Below are 25527 nucleotides of genomic sequence, written 5' to 3' on the forward strand. Positions count from 1 at the left end.
ATGGAAGAGTAGGAGATTTCTAAAAGTTGTAAAAATCCTTAGAGACTTGGGACAACTTAGCGTAGCTTAAACTTTAGGAAACCATCTTTTATTACGTGGTCTCAAGCACGATATCTGTGCTGCAAGACCTTTCTTTCTGTCTCTGTTTTTAGGTTATTTGTGGGACTCATACCCTCTTGCTGAATTGGACCAGCAGCCCTGGGGATGATGAGAGGCCCCCACTACTTCTCAGTTACAAGGCATGGCGGAAATCTGTAGCCTTTTGAGTCCCCTAAGGAAAGGTCAAGTGACACTTAGCTAGATAAATGTTTGCTAGAGTTATCTCTTAAAGCAAAGGGATTTTTCCACCAAAGAGTAGTTTTCTTTTTATTTAACTTACACTATATCTTCAGCAGTATCTCCCTTCAGGTTAGTAAGACGGACATGCCCACAGTTAACTGTGTACCTGTCTTTAAAGAAATAAGATGTCTGCCAGTTACACTGCTATGACCTCAGGTTCCAGAATATCAAGGCAACATTCTTTAGATGTTTCATTTTGGATTGAACCTAAGTTTAGAATCAGCTTATTGTTGAAGGGAAAAGGATATCCCAAGTGACAAGAAAATACCTATTAACTATGAATTGGTTTGGAAATTACTTCTCTGAGTTTCCTGAGGATATTTCCTTCCTCAACACACACTCACCTCTATTGCTTTCACTCATATCATCTGAAGATGAACAACATTTTATTTCCAGCTTGAGGTAGGGAGTAGGGTGATTTTACCCCCAGCTTTTGCTCTTTGGTTGGAATATCAAATCAATATCCTCCTATAAGGAGCCAGGAAAAAGAAAACTGGGCTCAGGAAGAAAGCTGCTATCAATGTGTGCTTGAAAAGGAGGCAACTGATTATTTCCTTCTGGCCTTGCTTGGCTGGTGAAAGAGAAGAGCTGGCTTGGATGGAAAGGTGTCTCTATTCTTAACTGAAAATGTTGCACCCTGACCAAGTGAAACTTTATTTCTGGTGGCTGCCATTAATTTCCACCCTTTTGAAACCAAAACTCAAGAGTTTTGACTTCAGTTAAGAGTTTGAAATGGTTCATCAAGGAGGCCTCAGTGGAAGGCAGAACAAACTCTTAGTACTGCAAGTTTCATTAAAGTAGAGGGTGACATGAAACCCCCCCCAGGCTGAAGCACCAGGTGTGTGGGAACATGCAGTGGGGAATGTGTTTAGCTGCTAGAAGAGGTGAAGGTTAGGGTAAGGCTGAAAAAGGGGAAGGCTGTGTGTCCCATCCGTTGTTTTGTAGGAGCTGATAACTAGAATGACTGCAGTGAGTCCTCTGCCTCCCACCAGTTGAAGCCTCTCTCTGCTTCTCTCCTTTATGGTGACCAACCCTCTTGGTTTGTCTGGAACTGTTCTAATTTTAACACTGAAAGTTTTCCATCCTGGAAAATCCCTTAGGCCAGGGCAAACTGGGATGATTAGTCACCCTGATTGAATTTTAAGGTATTTGGGTAGCACATATGACAACTGAGAAACTGCTCCCAATCTCCTCCCTCTGTTCTTCGTTTCTGAGAAAAGTGTTCAGGATGCCCTAGGGTATGTGCAAGATCCTTAATTTAAATAATAACGGTAGCTGCCATCAACTGCATGCCTACTATATGCCAAGTACATAATCTTGTTTAATCCTCAGGGCGACTGTGGAGGCACGATAGTTTAAGTCCAATTTTATGGAAGAGGAGACCAGAGCTGAGGACTGGGACAAGTTGTATTTTACAGGGTCAAACAACTAGAATGCAGCTGAGCCACATTTGTACTTCAGTGTGCCTGAATCGAAGCTCTGTCCTCTTTACACTAAATGAAGAAGTTGCTGAATTTGATGGCAAATGGATAGCTACTCTGGTTTAGAAACTGTGTGACCATCAGCTTCACCCACTGCTTCCAAACTCATTCTTATTACTGGTAGTGTAAGATTCTATCTATCTAGAGTAATATACAGAGCTAAAAGCTATGTAGGAAGCTGCAATAGCTACTTTAGTCTGACACCTGTAGCAGCCCCTGAATAATTATTCAGTTCTTAAAGGAACTACTAAGTGCCTGGCACATAGCAGGTACTCGGTGAAGGGTAGCTGTGCTTGTTATTTTAATTTTGACACATGAGCTATAATCTTGAACTGAAATGTTTTAGCTAATGAATGTCAATTCAAACATTTTAATATAAAAATCACCAAAGATTCAGAGTATTAAGGAAAGAAAATAATAGAGTTCTTGAGTTCAAAATTAGGCAAACACACACACAAAAACCCCCTTTTTTCCCCCACCAAGGAAAAGCTACCCTCTTAGTTATTTGATTTGCAATAGCTAGAGGACAGGCTTCCTTGCCATAATAGGTGTTACACATATAATGCTGAGATAGAAGCAGAAAATTCTCTTCTAGGGCTCCAAGCTATAAGTGCGTTTCAGGGGAAAATCTAATCTAGGGGCTCAGCGCTAAGAAACTCCTTTATTAAAATTGCTGGAAACTCTTAGTGTAATAATGGAAGTCCCAGCTTGCAGGGATCACGTTGAGAGGTAAATACCCTGGGTTATGTGGAGGCTTGCAAGAAGATTTTAGGCTACTCTCAATAAAAACTCTTGATGTTTTTATGTAATCAATTCACACCTGAGAGTTGTGCCTTTACTAGAGAATGAAACATGGTTAAGGTCACATAATCTGTAGCTAGATTTGAGGAGGACTCAGATATAATGGAAGAGATGTATGAATTGAGTTTAATCCAATTCAACAGTTGTTGTGCACCCACTAGTTTTCAAGGAGTGCACTGGATTCTGGGGATACAGGGAGAAGCAGCAGGTGCCCCCTGACCTCAAGGAGTTCACATGGAAGTAGAGGAGAGAAGATATGTATAGAGGTAGTTTCTTCAGGACCAATCTGAAGTCTTCATAGGTGTCTTAGTCTGCCCAGAATTTCATAAAAAAATACCACAGACTGTGTAGCTTACGGAAGAGCTACTTATTTTCTCACAGTTCTGGAGGCTGGAAGTCCAAAATCAGGGTGCCATCATGGTCCAGTTCTGGTGAGGACTCTTCTTGGTTTGCAGCCTTCTCTCTGAGTGTTTACATGGCCTTTCCCTTCTTATAAGGCCAGCAGTCCTATTGGACCAGGATCCTACCCCTATTCTTTATTTAACCTTAATTATCTCCTTGAAGCCCTACCTCCAAATACAGTCACATTGGGAGCTAGATCTTCAACATATGAATTTGGGGAGACACAATTCAATCCATAGCAGTAAGCTTTAGCCCACATCATAGCAAATATATTAACATGTACCCATACCTATGTTATATCCTTTTTCTTTTCTGTATACTAAGTGAAAGGATTTTAATAATTTTGCTTTTGAAATTATTTGGCTTTGAGTAATTTAATTTATGATTAGCTGTTGCTTCTCAGCAGTCATTCATTCTTGGATTTTTTTTTTTTTTTTTTGCAAAATGAGAGAATTGTAATTTGTTTTCAAATGTAATAAAATATGTGTGAATTCCAAATTGGACATTCATGTGACAGGTATCATGCTAGGTTTTTGTGTTTAATTGAGCATTAACTAATTTCAACTTTGCAGTTTTTTTGTTTTGTTTTGTTTTGCGGTACGCGGGCCTCTCACTGTTGTGGCCTCTCCTGTTGTGGAGCACAGGCTCTGGACGCACAGGCTCAGCGGCCATGGCTCACGGGCCCAGCCGCTCTGCGGCATGTGGGATTTTCCCGGACCGGGGCACGAACCCGCGTTCCCTGCATCGGCAGGCGGACTCTCAACCACTGCGCCACCAGGGAAGCCCCAACTTTGCAGTTTTTATATTTCGTAGCCAATACTTTTTTCCAGGTCTCAAACGCTTTGATAGGTTCTTGAAAAGCTTGTTAGACCCTACATATTGTCTATAATGCCGAATGGATAAAAGGGTGGGGGTGTTTCATAGCTCTACTTTCACACTTCTAGATAGGTCACTCCCAACTCTACTCGCTCTTCCAAGCTCTTGTGCAGCATTCCCAGCTGTCCTCATGTCTCACTGGCACTGTAGATTGGCTGTGCTCCCAGCATCCTCTTCCCTTCTGCCTTACCTTCTATTCTATTTTCCTTGCCATCTCTGTTACATTGACATCGCCACCTACCTGGTAGGAGGTGCAGAAGCCATTGCAGTGATCATCAGTGGTCTCCAAGTCCACCTGTATCAGGTTTCAGGCTGTTATCAGGATGACTACGTGGGCATTGCCTGGGAACTTTATTATGGACACTGATTTCTATACCTCATCCCTGGAGTCCTGTACAGTGGTCTGGGGTGAGGCTTGGGAATTTGTTTTTTTAACAAGCCAATGTGCTGTCAGGTTTGGGAGGGTGTGGGTAGTATTGGTGGAATGAAAGAGAGATGTGATCATAATAACAAGAACAGTGCTCCCCATATTATGATAACTTGAAATCCCATTGGATTTAATGTCCCAAATCAGAGGTTCTCAAAGGGCTCCACAGCTGTTTGCAAGATGCCCACAGGGTGTTGCCTTAAGGATGCTCAGGAGTATTCTACTCTGGCCTCTAGGTTTTGTGTCCCAGGTGTCCCAGGTGCAGAACTTTGGTGACTATTACTGTAACAACGGCTGTTACAGGAAGAAATTCTGCTGTCTTTTTATTTTCTCTCAAGTATGAGGCAAGCTCTTTATTTCCTCATAACACATCAGAGACCAGGTACAAAACTCTTAATGAAGCTTGCTAAAAGGGTAGCCCCAAACAGAATAACTGCTACTATGTACAGGCTGAGACTCATTCTCGGGCCCCTCTATCCCACTCTTGACATGCCCCTTCCATGAGGCTAGATAACAGCGTACCCTTCACTATAGGACTCACTCCAGGTATCCCCAGGCAAAACTAACTAACTTTCAGCCCCAGAAAGAGAAGGAAGTTTTTTTCTCACCTCACTTTTGAAGCCCACCCCCTGGGCCTGTATTTCTATATCAGAATGACTGAGTGGAATATCTATGCCCTTCAGGGAAAATCGAACCAGAGTTGTACTATGTGGCTGCACGAGGACAACCATATAGTGGTTTGATATCAAGATATATTCTGAAGTCTGGGTTATTCATTTCAATGATACTACCTGTCCCACTTTAGTAGCCTCGTCCAGATTTAGATGTACCATTCAGTCCAATTCCTTATTTGTCTTTTCAACAAAGTTTCAAAATCCTTGCATACAGCCTCACTCAGGGTCACATTGTTACACAGGCTGTGTGCACAATAAACAAGTTACCTGTCCTTCAGTCCACATAATAACCCTGTGAGGTAGTTTTTTCATCTTAAATTTGAACAAACAAAACAGAGGTTAAGCCACTTAACCAAGGTCAGGCTTCCAGGAAGTGGCATGCTGGGGCTTTATTTGTGAATTTATTATTAAACACTGAGAAACACTGAGGAAGTAGACTGGACATTGAGTCTGAGTGACAGAACTTGGAATAATAATGCCACTAATAGAAATGGGGCAAAAAATCAGAGGAGGTATGATGGAGGAGGAGGGAGGGAGATGGTGAAGTCAGCTTGGGCTCTGAAATAAGAGCCGCTGGGCATCACTGGGTCCCTGTCTCTTTATCACTGTGTCTTGGCTTGATGATTATCCTTCTGAACCATCTTCTTTGTTTCCAAGTTAATCACCATCCTTGACTCTCCAGGAGCCATGCACCAGCCCAGGCTGTGGTGAAGCAGCCTGTCCGGGGAGCCAGTGGCAGGACCACAGTCACAAAGATTGTCCAGACTGGTGGGGACTGGAGCACCGGCCTCTTCAGTGTCTGCAGAGATAGGAGAATTTGTATGTTTTTTCTCTTCCTTTAAGTTCTCCTTTACTATTTTCTTTCCTAAAACACCAGTGGGTAGAAAAGCTGCATCAGACACAAGGACAGAAATTAAATGGTTTCAGACTAACTAGACTAATATTCTAGTGACTCAAATACACTCCTTGGCAGGAAGAATCTTGCTTTTCAGGGATGTGGATGTTTTTATAAAATAAGTGATGACTTCAAAGGTTTTTTTAAATGACAAAATCCATTGCATGTAAAGACACACAAAATGGGCTCCCTTATCTGCAGCTGATGGAGTATAAATTGGTACAAGCTTCCCAGTGAATGGTTAGTAACACCTATAAAAAGGGCCTCAAGTGTTATGTAGCCTTCGACCCAGTAATTACAGTTTTAGGCATTTAGTCAAAGGAAATAAATCATGTGCAAAGATTTAGCAGCATCATTAAATTGTTGCAGCATTGGTTATTGTAGCAACAATCTGGAACAACCTAAATGTTCAGTGGGGGCTTCAATACAATGAATTATACAGCCATGAAAAGTCATATTGTAGAATAATACTTCCTGAGGTGGAAAAATGTTGGGATACAATTTTAAGTTAAAGAATCAGATTGTAAAACCATGTACATTAGACATTAATTTGGGGGAATATTTAGAAAAATATCTGGAAGGATATAAATACAAATGTTTACAGCAAGTGTCTCCAGATGGTACACTAATGAATAATTTTTCTTTTTGCTTATCTCTAGTATTTCTGTGAGGAAAGTGTAGTACTTTCCTCACAGAATAGTGAGGAAGACCAGTCATTGAATAAGACCAATCATAAAAAGATGCTCCCTTTGTTTTTTTTTAAATTAAATTTTATTGGAGTATAGTTGTTTTACAATGTTACGTTAGTTTCTGCTGTACAGCAAAGTGAATCAGCTATACGTGTACATGTATCCCCTCTTTTCTGGATTTCCTTTCTGTTTAGGTCACTGCAGGGCATTGAGTAGAGTTCCCCATGCTATACAGTAGGTTCTCATTAGTTATCTATTTTATACATAGTATCAATAGTGTGTATATGTCAATCCCAGTCTCCCAATTCATCCCTTCCTCCCTCCCCACCTTGTATCCATATGTCCATTCTCTATGTCTGTGTCTCTATTTCTGCTTTGCAACTAAATTCATCTGTATCATTTTTCTAGATTCCACATATAAGTGATGTTATATGATATTTGTTTTTCTGACTTCACTCTGTATGAGTCGCTAGGTCTATGCACGTCTCTGCAAATTGCACAATTTTCGTTCCTTTTTATTATGGCTGAGTAATATTCCGATGTATATATGTACCACATCTTCTTTATCCATTCTTCTGTTGATGGGCCTTTAGGTTGAATAGCTCCCTTTGTTGATTGAAATCTTTTCAGACACTGGTTTAGATGTAAAGAAGTACCAACAACACTGCCCTCTAGCTGCATGATTTTCCACTGGGTTTGAAGTTCAAAGCACATTGATTCTATTTTTACCTTAGGACATTCTGACCCATCTCTGGTACCACATGTCAGTATCCTTTTCCAGGACCTGATGTTCTTGCCCTAGGGAGTAACTCGGTCACAGAATCTTTTTTTTTTTGCCGGGGCGGGGGGGGGGGGGGCGTGGGGGGCTGTCCTTTTTGATGGATGAGGGCCAGTCTCTTAAGTTCAACAGACTCTGGATCCGCTATTTTTAAAGAATATGGCTCCCCCACCCTTTAGAGGGTCTGGCAAGACCTGGATTTATCCTAAAGCCTCACAAGATGGATCAACCAGAGAGCTCTGAGCTGCTACCTGATCCACGTCCTTATTCAGCTGCGTCTTGGCTGAGACAGAAACTCTAACAAAATTTTTGGTGCTCTGATCATCCAAGCCTGAGCCTTCACTGTTTGCCTGGGCCTCACAGAGAAGAGACCGCCCAGCACCAAACACTATCCTCCATCGCTGTCCCTTTGACCATCTGACCCAGAGCTCAGCAGATTTCTTCCTGCCACAGCTACCCATGTGTACTTCTGACCAGACAATTATGGCAGCTGTTCTCTGAATCACTCAGGATTCTTCCTGGTTCTTGTCCACATTCTCTGACTTTGGTTGTCACCCAGTACTGTGGTACAGAGAAGGCAGAATAGCCACGTGGAGATGTGGAGTCCTAGCCCCAGTTTGGGGAGTGGACCATTTTCCCTTCATAGCTTATAGTTCGTGGTTGGAGGGGTGAGGGTATCAGTGCATTTCCAAGTAGAGCAAAGCCTGGAACATAATGTAGTCGTTAGGAGAGCACATTTGTATTGGATATAGACCTTGCCTTGAATCTTAACTCTGCCTCTTACTGGCCATTTGACCTTGAACAAATTCTCAGGGCCTTCATTTTTCCAGCTCTGAAATGGGGGTAAATAAAGGTGCCCACCTTAAAGATTGTCAAGATTAAAGCAGATAATGCACAGAACCCGCTCTAGAACACTGGCTTGGAACATAACTGGATCAGAGTTTTTTTTGGTTGTATGCTATATATTGGGTTAAATAGTGTCCCCTCAAAATTCATGTCCACCTGGAGTCTCTGAATGTGACCTTATTTGGAAATAGGTTCTTTGCATTGTTGTCAAGTTACAAAGAGGTTATAGTGGATTAGGGTGGGCCCTAAGCCAGTGGCTGGTGTTCTTGTAAGAAGAGGGAAATTTGGACGCACACACAGAAAAGATGGCCATGTGAAGACAGGCACAAATTAGAATAATGCATCTATAAGCCATGGAATGCCAAGGATTGCCAGCAACCACCAAAAATTTGGAGAGAGGCATGGAACAGACTTTCCCCCAGAGCTTCCAGAAGGACGAAGCCTGCCAACACGCCAATTTCAGACTTCTAGCCTCCAGAATTCTCCAATGAGAGAATACTTTCTATTGTTTTAAGATGTCCAGTTTGTGGTATTTTGTTATGTCAGCCCTAGGAAATTAATACACAAGCAAACATAGGATTTCATTAGAAGGTTATGGGGTAGCTCACAAAATCAGGAAATCAACTAAAAGCTAAGCTTAGGAGGGACAAGATGCATTATCAGGAGATAGCTGAAAATCTGGTCAACTCCAAACATTTTAATCCTTTTGCTTTCCTGTCTGAGAATTGCTGTTTCAGCAATGGAGCCCAATCTGCCTAGCCTAGGTCATGACTGCCGCTTGACTAGGCCAGGGCATTTTGAATGACAGTTCTCTTATTTCCCACAATAGGGAAGGGATAAATTCCTAAATTTACAATTGGGGTGTGTTACTATGAAAATTCCAACAAATATACAATAATGCACTTAGTAAATCATAGGTATTAATGTCATTGTTGTTATAAATTTTTATTTTCCAGAGTGTTGAGAGCAAAGAGTAGAATCAGGAGACTTAGATTGGTTGCTGCCCAATCCCAAGAGTACCTAAAAAGTTGACCAAAGGAAGGACCACATGCCACCCCCTCAGCCTTAAACATTGTTTCACTGCCTAGTTCTGTGCTCCACCCCCATCAGTGTTCAGGAGACCAACCACACGGGTCTTCTGGGTCCCTGCTTGTCCATTGGAGAGCCCATTCTAGGGGCAAGAAGGAATGACATGTGGAGAATACAATATTCTTTACAGCTGGACGTGATCTGTGGAGGAGAGGCCATGAATATACAGTACCGGCTGATCTCAAATGTACTGTGTCCTAATTGTTGTTCCCTGGATGGGCCTCCATTTTGTAACTGCTCATACTATCTCTAAGCTAATGGTCTCACAAGAAAAAATTTATAGGCAGTATCAATTTATACACTGGTGATCTGCACCATGATTCCCAGGATGCAGCTGGAGTATGAGTGCTATGAGTCTTAGGTTTTTTTCCTTCCTTGTTTAAAAGGGCTACTTCATCCACAAAGTTTTATTTTAATCACATCACTGTGACAATACTTGTGACAAACTTGGAAACAAAAGGGACATCTTCTTTCCATGACTATTTCACGTCAGATTCCCATCTTGGGATAGTTTACCATTAAATGTTGAGAATTACTGCTACAATTTGTCATCCATTAAGCAAAGGGTACATTATGAAGAGTGATAATTTCCATTTATTTTTGACATTTTGCTTCTTCATTTAATTGCACTTCTGGTTTTTAAACTGCCTCCCTCTTCCCACCTCTGTGCTTTCTTCTGAATTCACACTGCCCTGGGATGAGAAAATGGGTGCTTTTGTGTCCTTTGAGGATGTGGTTTCTGAAAGCTCAGATGTGAAGCTGAAGCAGAGGTGAAATAAGTGGCTGTGAAATGGCCTTGTGGGTGAAAGGCTGGCTGTTCCAGCTGGGGATGTTTGTGATGTTGCCCCAGAGGAGGTTTATGTGGAAGGTGTAATCAACACTGGTTCGTAATTCAGCCAGCCTTTACTGAGTTCCTACCTATGTATGGTCATGTGATAGGCGCTACAGATATAATAGTGACGAAGACAGAGACGGTCTCTGAGAGTACATAGGCAATAAGCAAATAGACAAAATAATTGCAGTGGTGCTGAGTGCTGTGGAGGAAGTAAACAAGGTGTTTTGAAAGGAAATTACAGGGGGCAAAGGATGGCCTCTCTGAGGAACTGACTTAAGCTGATACCTGAGAGATGGGAAAGAACCAGCCACTAAAATCACCTTTCCTGTGGAGGCACCACAAGCACCAGGCAGTAAAGGGCTTTGTGTGGACAAGAAGCCATCAGAGGCCCAACGTGGGTGGGGTGAAGCAGTCCAAGAATTTCTTTGGTTTTCTGGAAGAGGAAGGAGGCATGAAAAGGCCTCAGACTGGGATTCGTGTCCTTGAACTGTATCTTGGGTAAACTGTACACTGTACACTGCAGTCTGAAAGCAGGGACCACTGGTCCTGCTCACTGGTCTTGCCCAGCGGAGCACCTGACCAATAGAAGGCGCTAATGAATATTTCCTGAACGACACATCTATGAATGAATTTTAACCTGTATTCTCACTTGCTTCCTTCTTTCCTGCACTTCATTGAAACAATCACAAAGACTTAGATTCAGAAGGGATATTGGGGTCAGCTGGTCTGGCCCCTCACCAGCTTGTCTAAGTCCCCTCTGTAGCAAGCCTGGTAAGGACCTGACAGCCTTGGCTTTCTGAACATTTCTGGAGAGGAGGGCTCCTCTCCCTTGGAGCCATCTCAGTGCTTAAAAAAAAAAAAAGATTTTTAATAGGTTACCAGGTACGTGATGCAAAATTCAAAAGTACCTACCCCTTAGGTATATGAAAAGCAGCAACTCCATCCTTGCCCTCCTGCCCTGCCCAGTTCTCCTCAGAGGACACCACTCTTACCTGAGCCCCAATATAGTCTATATGCTTATAAATATATAAAAAATTTTAATGAAAATAGATTAAGCTTTTTATTATAAAAGTATCATATAATCATGGTAAAAAAGAAAAATGCAAAAGACTATAAAAGAAGAAAGCAGTATCCTGTAATCCCAGTGTCGTAGATATACATCGTTAATATTTTGGTATCTATCCTTCCAGATTTTTTCTGTATATGTGGTATATATAATTGACACAAATAATAGAATTGTAAACACACACAGTTCTGCATCTTTATTTTGTTTTAATTTAACAATATAGGTGACCATATTGTGCAGACCATATCAGCACTTCTGAAGCTAATATTTTAAATTGCTGCATAGATTCCATTGTATGAATGTACCATAATTTATTTATCCAAAAATTCTTATTTGTGGATCTTTATGTGGTTTCCAGACTTTTTGCTATTCAAACCGATGCTTTGTGAGTATTCTTGTATTGGTGCCATTTTGTATGTGCGTGAGTTATCTGTTGGACAATTGCTGAGGGTAAACCTACTGGTCAGATAGTACGTACCTTTTTAAATCTTGATAGATGTTTCCAAATGGCTCTCCATTTAGAAGTTGTACTAATTTACACTCCCACCCACAATGTATGAGCATGCCCCATTCCTTATTTATTTATTTATCTATTTATTCTTGGCTGAGTTGGGTCTTCATTGCTGCATGTGGGCTTTCTCTAGTTGCAGTGAGTGGGGGCTACTCTTCCTTGCAGTGCATGGGCTTCTCATTGCGGTGGCTTCTCTTGTTGCGGAGCACGGGCTCTAGGCGCGCGGGCTTCAGTAGTTGTGGCTCGTGGGCTTTAGAGTGCAGGCTCAGTAGTTGTGGTGCGCGGGCTTAGTTGCTCCACAGCATGTGGGATCTTCCCCGACCAGGGCTCGAATCCGTGTCCACTGTATTGGCAGGCGGATTCATAACCACTGTGCCACCACGGAAGCCCCACATTCCTTTTTTTTTTTTTTTTTTTTTGCGGTACACGGGGCTCTCACTCTTGTGGCCTCTCCCGTTGCGGAGCACAGGCTCCGGATGCTCAGGCTCAGCGGCCATGGCTCACGGGCCTAGCTGCTCCGCGGCATGTGGGATCTTCCCGGACCAGGGCACGAACCCGTGTCCCCTGCATCGGCAGGCGGGCTCTCAACCACTGCGCCACCAGGGAAGCCCCCCACCATTCCTTTTTTTTTTTTTTTTTTTTTTGTGGTACGCGGGTCTCTCACTGTTGTGGCCTCTCCCGTTGCGGAGCACAGGCTCCGGACACGCAGGCTCAGCGGCCACGGCTCACGGGCCCAGCCGCTTCGCGGCATGTGGGATCTTCCCGGACCGGGGCACGAACCCGTGTCCCCTGCATCGGCAGGCGGACTCTCAACCACTGCGCCACCAGGGAAGCCCCGCCATTCCTTTTTTAAGCATCTCTTATTGTTAGATTCTGCCTCTTTGTGATAATTGACCTGAAATGTGCCTTGCTGCAATTTCCACACACCTTTCCTACTTATGTTCTTTGGGGCTCCACACTGTGGTTTTGTGTAGCCGCCTTCTTTTTATCTCGACTCCCCCTGTGAGTTAGAGGGATGAATGATGAACCACATTCCATGCTTGAGGGTGGAGTTCATGTTAGAGAATAGGCCAGGAATGTTTAGGCTGTGGGAGCTGACATGACCACTAGGCCTTTGGAGGGAAGAGGAAGAGGCTGAATTTATGGCATGGATCTCTCTTGAGCCTGAGCTTCTTTTTTAAAAAAAGTACACACACATACACACACACATGTGCACACACATACTTGCATATATATATATTTTTTTTACTTCACAAATAACACATGAATATGTTCACTTTATTAAAGAAATGAAACATTACAGAAAAGGGAACCATGTCACACTTTTTTATTAAATCAATTTGGAGTGTTTTCTTCCAGATCTTTTTCTCTGTATTTACATATGCATCTATTAGTAACATATACTATTGCTTTGTAACTTTTTAAACAAAGCATAAATGGTATTATGCTGTAATATCATTATGCAATTTGATTTTTTTAACTCAAAATATGTCTTAGAGATTTATCTCTGTTGGTACTTAATTGATCTTTCATTGTGTTCTTAATTATTCCCTAGTATGATCTGCACCATCATGGTTTATTTACACGCTTGTCTATTAATGTACTCTTGTTTTAAATTTGAAGCCACAAATAATGCTGCAGTGGATATCCTTGTACCGGCCTCTTTGTGTGCATGTGTAAGCATTACTCTAGGGTAGATGCTAACAAGTGGAGTTACTGAATCCCAGAGTATTTAAAATTTTATGAGATTCAGCCAAGTTGCTTTCCAAAGTGACTGTGCCAGTTTCCATCTCCATCAGTGTATGGAGCACCTATTTCTCTGTGGTGCCCCACAGCATTTGACATGCTCTAAAAACCTTAGAGTGTGGCCAGCCCTGAACCAAGATGGCAGAGTAGAAGGACGTGCTCTCACTCCCTCTTGTGAGAACACCAGAATCACAACTAGCTGCTGGACAATCATCGACAGGAAGACACTGGAACTCACCAAAAAAATACCCCACATCCAAATACAAAGGAGAAGCCACAATGAGATGGTAGGAGGGGCGCAATCACAGTAAAATCAAATCCCATAACTGGTGGCTGGGTGACTCACAGACTGGAGAACACTTATACCATAGAAGTCCACCCACTGGAGTGAAGGTTCTGAGCCCCACGTCAGGATTCTGAACCTGCGGGTCCAACAACGGGAGGAAGAATTCCTAGAGAATCAGGCTTTGAAGGCTAGTGGGATTTGACTGCAGGACTTCTACAGGACTGGGGGAAACAGAGACTCCACTCTTGGAGGGCACACACAAAGTAGTGTGCACATCGGGACCCAGGGGAAGGAGCAGTGATCCCAAGGGAGACTGAACCCAACCTAGCTGCTAGTGTTGGAGGGTCTCCTGCAGAGGCGGGGGTGGCTGTGGCTCACTGTGGAGACAAGGACACTGGCAGCAGAAGTTCTGGGAAGTACTCCTTGGTGTGAGCCCTCCCAGAGTCTGCCATTAGCCCCACCAAAGAGCCCAGGTAAGCTCCAGTGTTGGGTTACCTCAGGCCAAACAACCAACAGGGAGGGAACCCAGCCCCACCCATCAGCAGTCAAGCAGATTAAAGTTTTACTGAGCTCTGCCCACCAGAGCAACAGTCAGCTCTACCCACCACCAGTCCCTCCCATCAGGAAACTTGCACAAGCCTCTTAGGTAGCCTCATCCACCAGAGGGCAGACAGCAGAAGCAAGAAGAACTATAGTCCTACAGCCTGCGGAACAAAAACCACATTCACAGAAAGATAGACAAGATGAAAAGGCAGAGGGCTATGTACCAGATGAAAGAACAAGATAAAACCCCAGAAAAACAACTAAATGAAGTGGACATAGGCAACCTCCCAGAAGGAGAATTCAGAATAATGTTAGTGAAGATGATCCAGGACCTCGGAAAAAGAATGGAGGCAAAGATCGAGAAGATGCAAGAAATGTTTAACAAAGACCTAGAAGATTAAAGAACAAACAAACAGAGATGAACAATACAATAACTGAAGTGAAAACTACACTAGAAGGAATCAATAGCATAATAACTGAGGCAGAAGACCGGATAAATGACCTGGAAGACAGAATGGTGGAATTCACTGCTGTGGAACAGAATAAAGAAAAAAGGATGAAAAGAAATGAAGACAGCCTTAAAGACCTCTGGGATAACATTAAATGCAACAACATTCGCATTATAATGGTCCCAGAAGGAGAAGAGAGAGAGAAAGGACCTGAGAAAATATTTGAAGAGATTATAGTCAAAAACTTCCCTAACATGGGAAAGGAAATAGCCACCCAAGTCCAGGAAACGCAGAGAGTCCCAGGCAGGATAAACCCAATGAGAAACATGCCGAGATACATAGTAATCTAATTGACAAAAATTAAAGACAAAAAAAATTATTAAAAGCAACAAGGGAAAAAAGACAACGTAAAAGGGAACTCCCATAAGGTTAACAGCTGATTCTCAGCAGAAAGTCTACAAGCCAGAGTGGAGTGGCACAATATATTTAAAGTGATGAAAGGGAAGAACCTACAACCAACATTACTCTACCTGGCAAGGATCTCATCAGATTCGACAGAGAAATCAAAAGCTTTACAGACAAGCAAAAGGTAAGAGAATTCAGCACCACCAAACCAGCTCTACAACAAATGCTAAAGGAACTTCTCTAAGTGGGAAACACAAGAGAAGAAAAGGGCCTACAAAAGCAAACCCAAAACAATTAAGAAAATGGTCATAGGAACTTACATATCGATAATTACCTTAAACGTGAATGGATTAAATGCTCCAATCAAAAGACACAGGCTTGCTGAATGGATACAAAAACAACACCCATATATATGCTGTCTACAAGAGACCCACTTCAGGCCTAGGGACACATACAGACTGAAAGTTAGGGGACAGAAAAAGATATTCCATGCAAATGGAAATCAAAAGAAAGCTGGAGTAACAATACTCATATCAGATAAAATGGACTTTAAAATAAAGAATGTTACAAGAGACAAGGAAGGACACTACATAAGATCAAGGGATCAATCCAAGAAGAAGATATAACAATTTTAAATATATATGCACCCAACATAGGAGCACCTCAATACACAAGGCAACTGCTAACAGCTCTAAAAGAGGAAATTGACAGTAACACAATAATAGTGGGGGACCATAACACCTCACTTACACCAATGGACAGATCATCCAAAAGGAAAATAAATAAGGAAACAGAAGCTTTAAATGACACAACAGACCAGATAGATTTAATTGATATTTATAGGACATTCCATCCAAAAACAGCAGATTACACGTTCTTCTCAAGTGTGCACAGAACTTTCTCCAGGATAGATCACATCTTGGGTCACAAATCAAGCCGCAGTAAATTTAAGAAATTTGAAATCATATCAAGCATCTTTTCTGACCGCAACACTATTAGATTAGAAATGAATTACAGGGAAAAAAATGTAAAAAACACAAACACGTGTAGGCTAAACAATATGTTACTAAATAACCAAGAGATCCCTGAAGAAACCAAAGAGGAAATCAAAAAATACATAGAGACAAAAGACAATGAAAACACAATGATCCAAAACCTATGGGATGCAGCAAAAGCAGTTCTACGAGGAAAGTTTATAGCTATACAAGCCTACCTCAAGAAACAAGAAAAATCTTAAATAAGCAATCTAACCTTACACCTAAAGGAGCTAAAGTAGATCAAACAAAACCCAAAGTTAGCAGAAGGAAAGAAATCATAAAAATCAGAGCAGAAATAAATGAAATAGAAACAAAGAAAACAATAGCAACGATCAATAAAACTAAAAGCTGGTTCTTTGGAAGATAAACAAAATTGATAAACCATTAGCCAGACTCATCAAGAAAAAGAGAGAGAGGACTCAAATCAATAAAATTAGAAATGAAAAAGAAGTTACAACAGACACTGCAGAAATACAAAGCATCCTAAGAGATTACTACAAGCAACTCTATGCCAATCAAATGGACAACCTGGAAGAAATGGACAAATTTTTCGGAAAGTATAACCTCAAAGACTGAACCAGGAAGAAATAGAAAATATGAACAGACCAATCACAAGCACTGAAACTGAAACTGTGATTAAAAATCTTCCAACAAACAAAAGTCCAGGACCAGATGGCTTCACAGGTGAATTCTATCAAACATTTAGAGAAGAGCTGATATCCATCCTTCTCAAACTCTTCCAAAAAATTGCAGAGGAAGGAACACTCCCAAACTCATTCTATGAGGCCACCATCACCCTGATATCAAAACCAGACAAAGATACTACAAAAAAAGAAAATTACAGACCAATATCACTGATGAATATAGATGCAAAAATCCTCACCAAATACTAGCAAACAGAATCCAGCAACACATTAAAAGGATCATACACCATGATCAAGTGGGATTTATCCCAGGGATGCAAGGATTCTTCAATATGTGCAAATCAATCAATGTGATACACCATATTAACAAACTGAAGAAGAAAAACCATATGCTCATTTCAATAGATGCAGAAAAAGCTTTTGACAAAGTTTAACACCCAGTTATGATAAAAACTCTCCAGAACGTGGGCATAGCAGGAACCTACCTCAACATAATAAAAGCTATATATGACAAACCCACAGCAAACATCATTCTCAATGGTGAAAAACTGAAAGCATTTCCTCTAAGATCAGGAACAAGACAAGGATGTCCACTCTCACCACTATTATTCAACATAGTTTTGGCATTCCTAGCCACAGCAATCAGAGAAGAAAAAGAAATAAAAGGAATACAAATTGGAAAAGAAAAAGTAAAATTTTCACTGTTTGCAGGTGACTTGATACTATACATAGATAATCCTAAAGATGCCACCAGAAAACTACTAGAGCTAATCAATGAATTTGGTAAAGTTGCAGGATACAAAATTAATGCACAGAAATCTCTTGCATTCCTATACACTAATGATGAAAAATCTGAGAGAGAAATTAAGGAAACTCTTCCATTTACCATTGCAATAAAAAGAATAAAATACCTAGGAATAAACCTACCTAGGGAGACAATAGACCTGTATGCAGAAAATTATAAGACACTGATGAAAGAAATTAAAGATGATACCAACAAATGGAGAGGTAATCCATGTTCTTGGATTGGAAGAATGAACATTGTGAAAAGGACTATACTACCCAAAGCAATCTACAGATTCAATGCAATCCCTATCAAATTACCAATGACATTTTTTACGGAACTAAAACAAAAAATCTTAAAATTTGTATGGAGACACAAAAGACCCCAAATAGCCAAAGCAGTCTTGAGGGAAATAAACGGAGCTGGAGGAATCAGACTCCCTGACTTCAGACCATATTACAAAGCTACAGTAATCAAGACAATATGGTACTGGTACAAAAACAGAAACACAGATCAATGGAACAAGATAGAAAGCCCAGAGATAAACCCACGCACCTATGGTCAACTAATCTATGACAAAGGAGGCCAGGATATACAATGGAGAAAAGACAATCTCTTCAATAAGTGGTGCTGGGAAAACTGGACAGCTACATGTAAAAGAATGAATTTAGAACTGTCTCTAACACCATACACAAAAATAAACTCAAAATGGATTAGAGACCTAAATGTAAGGCTGGACACTATAAACCTCTTAGAGGAAAACATAGGAAGAACGCTCTTTGACATAAATCACAGCAAGATCTTTTTTGATCCATCTCCTAGAGTAATGGAAATAAAAACAAAAATAAACAAATGGGACCTAATGAAACTTCAAAGCTTTTGCACAGCAAAAGAAACCATAAACAAGACAAAAAGACAACCCTCAGAATGGGAGAAAATATTTGCAAATGAATCAATGGACAAAGGATTAATCTCCAAAATTTATAAGCAGCTCACACAGCTCAATATTAAAAAAACAAACAACCCAGGCTTCCCTGGTGGCACAGTGGTTGCGAGTCTGCCTGCTGATGCAGGGGACACGGGTTCGTGCCCCAGTCCGGGAAGATCCCGCATGCCGCGGAGCGGCTGGGCCCATGAGCAATGGCCGCTGAGTCTGTGCGTCCGGAGCCTGTGCTCCGCAACAGGAGAGGCCACAACAGTGAGAGGCCCGCATACCGCAGGAAAAAACAAAAAAAACCCAATCCAAAAATGGGCAGAAGACCTAAATAGACATTTCTCCAAAGAAGACATACAGATGGCCAAGAAGCACATGAAAAGCTGCTCAACATCACCAATGATTAGAGAAATGCAAATCAAAACTACAAGGAGGTATCACCTCACACTGGTTAGAATGGGCATCATCAGAAAATCTACAAACAACAAATGCTGGATAGGGTGTGGAGAAAAGGGAACCCTCTTGCACTGTTGGTGGGAATGTAAATTGATACAACCACTATGGAGAACAGTATGGAGGTTCCTTAAAAAACTAAAAATAGAATTACCATATGATCTAGCAATCCCACTACTGGGCATATACCCAAAGAAAACCATAATTCAAAGAGATACATGCACCCCAATGTTCATTGCAGCACTATTTACCATAGCCAGGTCATGGAAGCAACCTAAATGCCCATTGACAGACAAATGGATAAAGAAGATGTGGTACATATATACAATGGAATATTACTCAACTGTAAAAAGGAACGAAATTGGGTCATTTGTTGAGACGTGGATGGATCTAGAGACTGTCATACAGAGTGAAGTAAGTCAGAAAGAGAAAAACAAATATCGTATATTAACACATATATGTGGAACCTAGAAAAATTGTACAGATGAACGGGTTTGCAGGGCAGAAATTGAGACACAGATGTAGAGAACAAACTTACGGACACCGAGGCGGGTTAGCGGCAGGGGGGTGGTGGTGGTGGTGGGATGAATTGGGCGATTGGGATTGACATGTATACACTGATGTATATAAAATTGATGACTAATAAGAACCTGTTGTATTAAAAAATAAATAAAACAAAATTCAAAAATAAAAAACACCTTAGAAAAATTTGGCATTCTTATAGGTAATAAATGGTTTCTGATCGTCTTAGTATGCAATTCCCTGATTACTAATGACATTGAGCAGCTTTTCATGTTTTTTCTTGGTCATTTGTATTTGTTCTTTAACTGTTCATGTCTTGTGTTCATTTTCTTCTTCTGTTTAATCCTTGATATATTGATTTTCAGGAATTCTTTGTATGTTCTGGATACTTATCCTTGGTCTGTGATTTATTTAGCGAAATTTCCTCCTAGAGCCCCCTGAAGACAAAGGATTCCATCATCCTACCCTTGTGCATCTCTTGTTGAGCACAGTGTTTATCCCACAGCACTCCATCTCGGTACACCTGACCCAAGGATCTTTCCTAAAGAAGTTGCATGATTTCAGCCTCTCCACAGGAATAAATACCAAACAGTGGTAGTGAGGGCACTGTCTTAGAACACACAAGTCCACAATTGTTTACTAATTAAATACATAAAACATGAGAACATTTGGGCATATGTGGTATGTGTAGTAGTTAAGACTTTGGAGCCAGACTACTTGAGTTCAAACGTGACCTCTGCCCCTTCTTAACAAATGTATGAACTTGGGCAAATTGTTTAAGTCCTCTGGGCATTAGTTTGCTCATCTGTAAAATGGGCCTAATAATAGTACATTTTATAGGATTGTTGTGAGAATTAAATGAGTTACTAAATGTAAAGTTCTTTTAGCAGGGCTTGGCACATGGTGAAATCTGTATAAATATTATCTATTATATAATAAAACTTTGGCTTTTATAGTGTTTTTTTTTTTTTTAATCATGTCTGACTTCTGTCCCAAGGTAATTGAATTTTGGGTGTGTTTCCTCAGTATCTAGTACTCCCTCATAATGAACACTTAGATAACCTGGATATACAAATGGAAAGGCTTAAAAATAAAATTAACAGCATGTGTTACATGAGTCATAAAAATAAGGTACAGGAGTTTCAGTGCACAAAACAACTTCTTTACAATATGCTTATTGAGGATGGTGGGCATTTCTCTCTGCCAGTTAAAGTGGTGCAGCTCAGGCAATTGGGTAAAGACAATTTATTACTCACGTAGCTTGCTAGCTTTATAATTATGCAACTTTTGATTAATTTTTTATCTGCAGGGATATACACTACAGTATTTTGTAATTCATGCATAAGTTTTGATTGATTTTTATGTGCCATGATTTCAAAGTCCCCTAATTCAGGGTTGCATACAGTATTACCACTCTGAACTCACTGCACGTTCATGGGCCATTTGCTGTCCTCTGACCTGTTGATACCAGTTGTCAGTGCTGAGTGGGACCTGCTGATCTCGCTAGGAGTAATGATTTTTTTAAAATGTGGGACAAAACATCCCAGACTTAATCAAGGATGAATTTAGTGTTTGCTTTGGGCCAAGTGATGCCTATAATACTTGATTTCGTGATTTTCTTAAGATTCCTGACGAAATAGATGTTCTGTTTCTCAGATAGGCTGCTCCTTGTCCCCCTCCCCACTCCAGTCCTCATGCCCTCCATGCACATGTTCTACCTCACCTCTTATATGAAACTGGAGAAGTCCAGAGTCCAGGCACATCCCTTGGAGGTTCTAAGATAAAACAGCATTCCTAGATTTCTGCTTCTTTGTCACTGAATTTGGGAGTGGGACTCTGCACTCCTCACTGTTGAAGAGGGAGGGAGGGATGAGGCAACAGAGACAGGTGTTTGACAAGGAATTCTTCTAGTATGCTAGTGACATGGCATGTGAGCCTTTGTGTCTGGTGCACTAGAAGGCTATGAACACTACCATTTCACACTCATTAGAATGGATAAAATAAAAAAGGCTGACAATAGCAAATGTTGGTGAGGATGTGGAACAACAAACTCTCATACATTGCTGGTGGGAGGGTAAAATGGTACAAATACTTTGGAGAACTCTTTGTAAATTTCTGGTAAAATTAAACATAAATCTACCCCATGACCTAGCAATTCCATTTCCAGGAATCCACCCAAGTGAAATGAAAATATTTGTCCACGTAAAGACTTGTATATGAATATTCATAGTGCTTATTCATAATAGCAAAAAATGGAATAAACAGTGGGAGAGTGGATAATTTGTAGAACATTTATACATTGGTAATACTACTCAACAATAAAAGGAACAAACTGCAGATATACATAACAACATAGATGAATCTCAAGAAACGTGATGTTGAACAAAAGAAGTCAGATACAAAAGTAAACATGATTCCACTTATACGAAGTCCAAATCGAGGTAAAACTCATCTATGGGAATAGAAATCAGAATAGTGATATGTCAGGAGTGGGGGTGGGAGGACTGGATTGTCTGGGAAGGGGCACACGGGAACTCCCTGGGGTGATGGCAGTGTTCTACACGTTTGGTTACGTGGGTGAATATGATTGTCAGAACTCATCCAACTGAACATTTATGATTTGTGCATTTTCTTGTTTATAAATTATGCCTCAATAACATTTATTGAATACATTTTTAAAGGTTATGGTTAGTTGTTTTGCTCTTTCATAGTTCAAATTATTTGTATTCGTCAAGGTTGTCATCTTTTGCAATGATATAGCATCTTAATCGTTTACCGGGGGTTCTTAACCTGTGGTCCAGTGATAGTTTTCAATGGATCCTTGAACCCCGTGAAACTGAATGCACAATTTTGCATGTCTGTGTTCATGTATTTTTCTCTCCCCTTCAGGAGCAAGTTCATAGCTATCACCATATTCTCAAAAGTTTCCGTGACCCAAAACGTATTTAAAAGAGAACCTCTGTGTTAATGGTTCATGCAGGATGTGTAGGAAACAATATCAGTAGTTAAAGATGAATGAATGAATAAATGACCAACTGTTTCCAGCTGATGTTCAAGGAACCAAGCCTCTACTAGTTTACAGATTAAAACTGGCAGATGTCAGTGGCTCCATGCAACTGCAAACATTAGAGAAACCTTCTGGCCTGAGAAATAGAATAAAGTCCTTATAAGAATAGCAGGCAGAATCAGTGTACCATATAAGAGCTTTCAATCACATTTATAGAAGAAGACGCCTGCTGTTCAAAAGTATCTTATACTGTGTCTATTTTAAATATTGAAATTAGATAGATGAACATAAGAGAAGCAACAGTTATGTTTCAACTATAAAAAATTATCTAATGCTTTTCTCTTGACAGAAAAAACAGTTACTGTAGTGAACGTTATCAGAATAGTGGCAGGTTCAGCATTGCCAGTGTTTAACAAAAGAAGACAATTTTGGTGTGGCTCAGTTATGGCAATTCTCATATAGTGAGTTTTGCAAATTGGTCATTCATTCTCAGTCCCTGATTGCAGGGGGACAATGCAGTATTAAATTGATGGCATAGGGCTATAAATGCTCTTTGAGATGTGAAGTTGCTCCAAGCACAACTGAGAACCTGAGCTTGCTTTTATGTGGTTATTGACAGGTTTCTGTGGTCTCATTTGTCCCATGTGTCTTGAGTGTGACATCGCCAGGCAGTATGGAGAGTGTTTTTGTTGGCCATTGTTACCTGGGTCCACCCTTGCACTAAGAATTGGCACCAGAGAGAGACATAGAATACGGGTAAGTGTGTTTGGATATATATGTGAAGCTGGATCTGTATGAGAACCTGGATGCCTTTCAAACCTGTGATTTTTTTAAAAAAATGAGGTGTGGGTGAGGATGCTTAAAAACACCACACTTAGTGGAATACTTTGAGAAAGGAAAGGGAAGAAATTTCTGATTTCATTTGTTGCTGGGACGTATATTAACGAAAATGCCACATTGTGAAGGGTATTTCCAAGGGGGACCTATTATAATGTAGATCGTTGGCCACTTCTGTTTCTCTGTCTCTTATTACATCCAGAGAAGATGATAGGTAGAAGTGCACCAAATTTGGAGGATACACTTGGGATAATCTCACTTAAAATGTAGCCCATCAACATATACAGAATTCACTTTGGGGGTTCCCTGGGGACGCTTCAAAGAGCCAATTTCCAGTGCAGCTGAGACTGAGGTACAATGAGAGATTGAGGACAGACATGTCATACCTACTAAGATGTGGACAGATAAAAAGGCATGTTTTTATTTTATTTGTTTTTTTATTGGAGTATAGTTGCTTTACACTGCAGTGTCAGTTTCTGCTGTACAGCAAAGTCAATCAGCCACACATATACATGTATCCCCTCTTTTTTGGATTTCCTTCCCATTTAGGTCACCACAGAGCACTGAGTAGAGTTCCCTCTGCTGTACAGTAGGTTCTCATTAGTTAAAGGCATCTTTTTATATATTCATGTGAAATGATCCCTAAGATATATTTTTAAGTGAACAAAAGAGTAAGGTGTATAAGTATGTAACAATTTACTTAAAAAGAATATATATATGTAGGTAAAATGTAATGTGTATATATCTGTACGTATCTATATATTTGCCTAGACATAGAATTTATCTGGAAGTGTATATAAGAACTACCAACAACGGTAGCCCCCTGACAGGTAACTGGGTGGCTGGTGAGAGCTGTAGAAGGGGGGGATTTACTTTTTACTTCCTATTCCTTCTTACTGTGGGAATTTTGGACCATGTGCATTTATTACTCCAAAAAAGTAAATAAAGTAATTATAAACATTAAGTTCTAAGAGGAAATAAAAAGTTGTTGACAGAGAATTTTCTGTCAGTGAGACAGTGGTTTCAGGTTTGAAGTCTTGAGGGCAGGTCTCTGAATTGCAAGGATCGATTAGCAGTCGAGCTGCTTGGCACTTGGGTAACGCGGTGGAGTTGTGTCCCTGGGCGATGACTTCAGGGTGGTGGCGGATCTTGGGGGCAGTGGGTGGGATGGGCCATGAGGTAATACTGCGGAGGTTCCTGGGAAAGGGAACTGAGCCTGTGCGATTGAGCCAGAACAGAGACCCGGTCTCCCCTAGGGCACGCTGTGCGAGGACTGGCTGGCAGTGCACTGCTGCTGGCCTTTTTCCATCTGCCAGGTGGCCCGGGAACTCAAGATGAGGACCTCCCAACTCTACGAAATCTATGCGGCCCCTTCGACTAATGAAAATCTTATCTGACAGAGCAAGAAATCTCCTCCTCACTTCCCCGCACCCTCCTCTCAAATCCCTCTTAGTAGAGAGATTGTTCTTAAGGTTTCACTGAAATAGTATGAAAATAAATGATTTCCCACTACTGTCTTTACTGTTGTCCTTTCTTTACACATACCCCCGATGAAGACTCTGTTATTTGTCTGAATTTGCTATCCCAGCCCAGCCATATTAGGCAGATTCGAGAGGTGAGTTTTTTACCCTCCGTCACCCTGCCTGGAGTTTTGGAAGGCTGCATTTTCCCCCATCTTCCCCTTTCACAAGAGATGTCTGGGAAGCTGGAAGAACTATTATATGGCTAAGCTAAGCCTCTTTTCCCAAAGTACCAATGATGGGGCAGAAGACGGTTTATTTTATTATTTTTAAAAACTTTTATTGGATTATAGTTGATTTACAATGTTGGGTTAGTTTCAGGTGTACAGCAAAGTGAATCAGTTAGCACCTGGACTGGGCCCTAAATATCACTGTAATGCAGGAGCATTGTCCTTCCCTTGTCCTGACTCCTTCAGTCCTGACTGGCATAAAGGAGAAAGTCTCAGCTTGTTGCTGATCATGAACAGCTCTCCAGCATTTGTAAATTTTCAGCCCCAAATTCAAAGCCATAGGTGGGCCACTGTTACAGGTTGAACTATGCCCCCCCCCCCAACCCCTTCCCACAAAAGAGCTACTGAAATCCTAATTCCTCATATATGTGAATGTGACCTTATTTGGAAATAGTCTTGCAGATGTAATTAAGATGAAGTC

The 25527-nt window shown here is 40.9% G+C and overlaps 1 protein-coding gene across 1 annotated transcript; it reads left to right on the forward strand.

Moving 5' to 3' along the window:
- Positions 1-564: 564 nt before the first annotated feature.
- PLAC8L1 (PLAC8 like 1) lies at positions 565-24873 on the forward strand. Its single transcript, XM_004280401.3, has 4 exons — positions 565-741; positions 5683-5819; positions 23139-23275; positions 24613-24873. The coding sequence occupies exons 1-4, from the start codon at positions 617-619 to the stop codon at positions 24751-24753; spliced, it is 540 nt and encodes a 179-aa protein (XP_004280449.1). The 5' UTR covers positions 565-616; the 3' UTR covers positions 24754-24873.
- Positions 24874-25527: the final 654 nt, after the last annotated feature.

Source organism: Orcinus orca, chromosome 3 (assembly GCF_937001465.1).
Source record: "Orcinus orca chromosome 3, mOrcOrc1.1, whole genome shotgun sequence".
NCBI lineage: Eukaryota > Metazoa > Chordata > Mammalia > Artiodactyla > Delphinidae > Orcinus > Orcinus orca.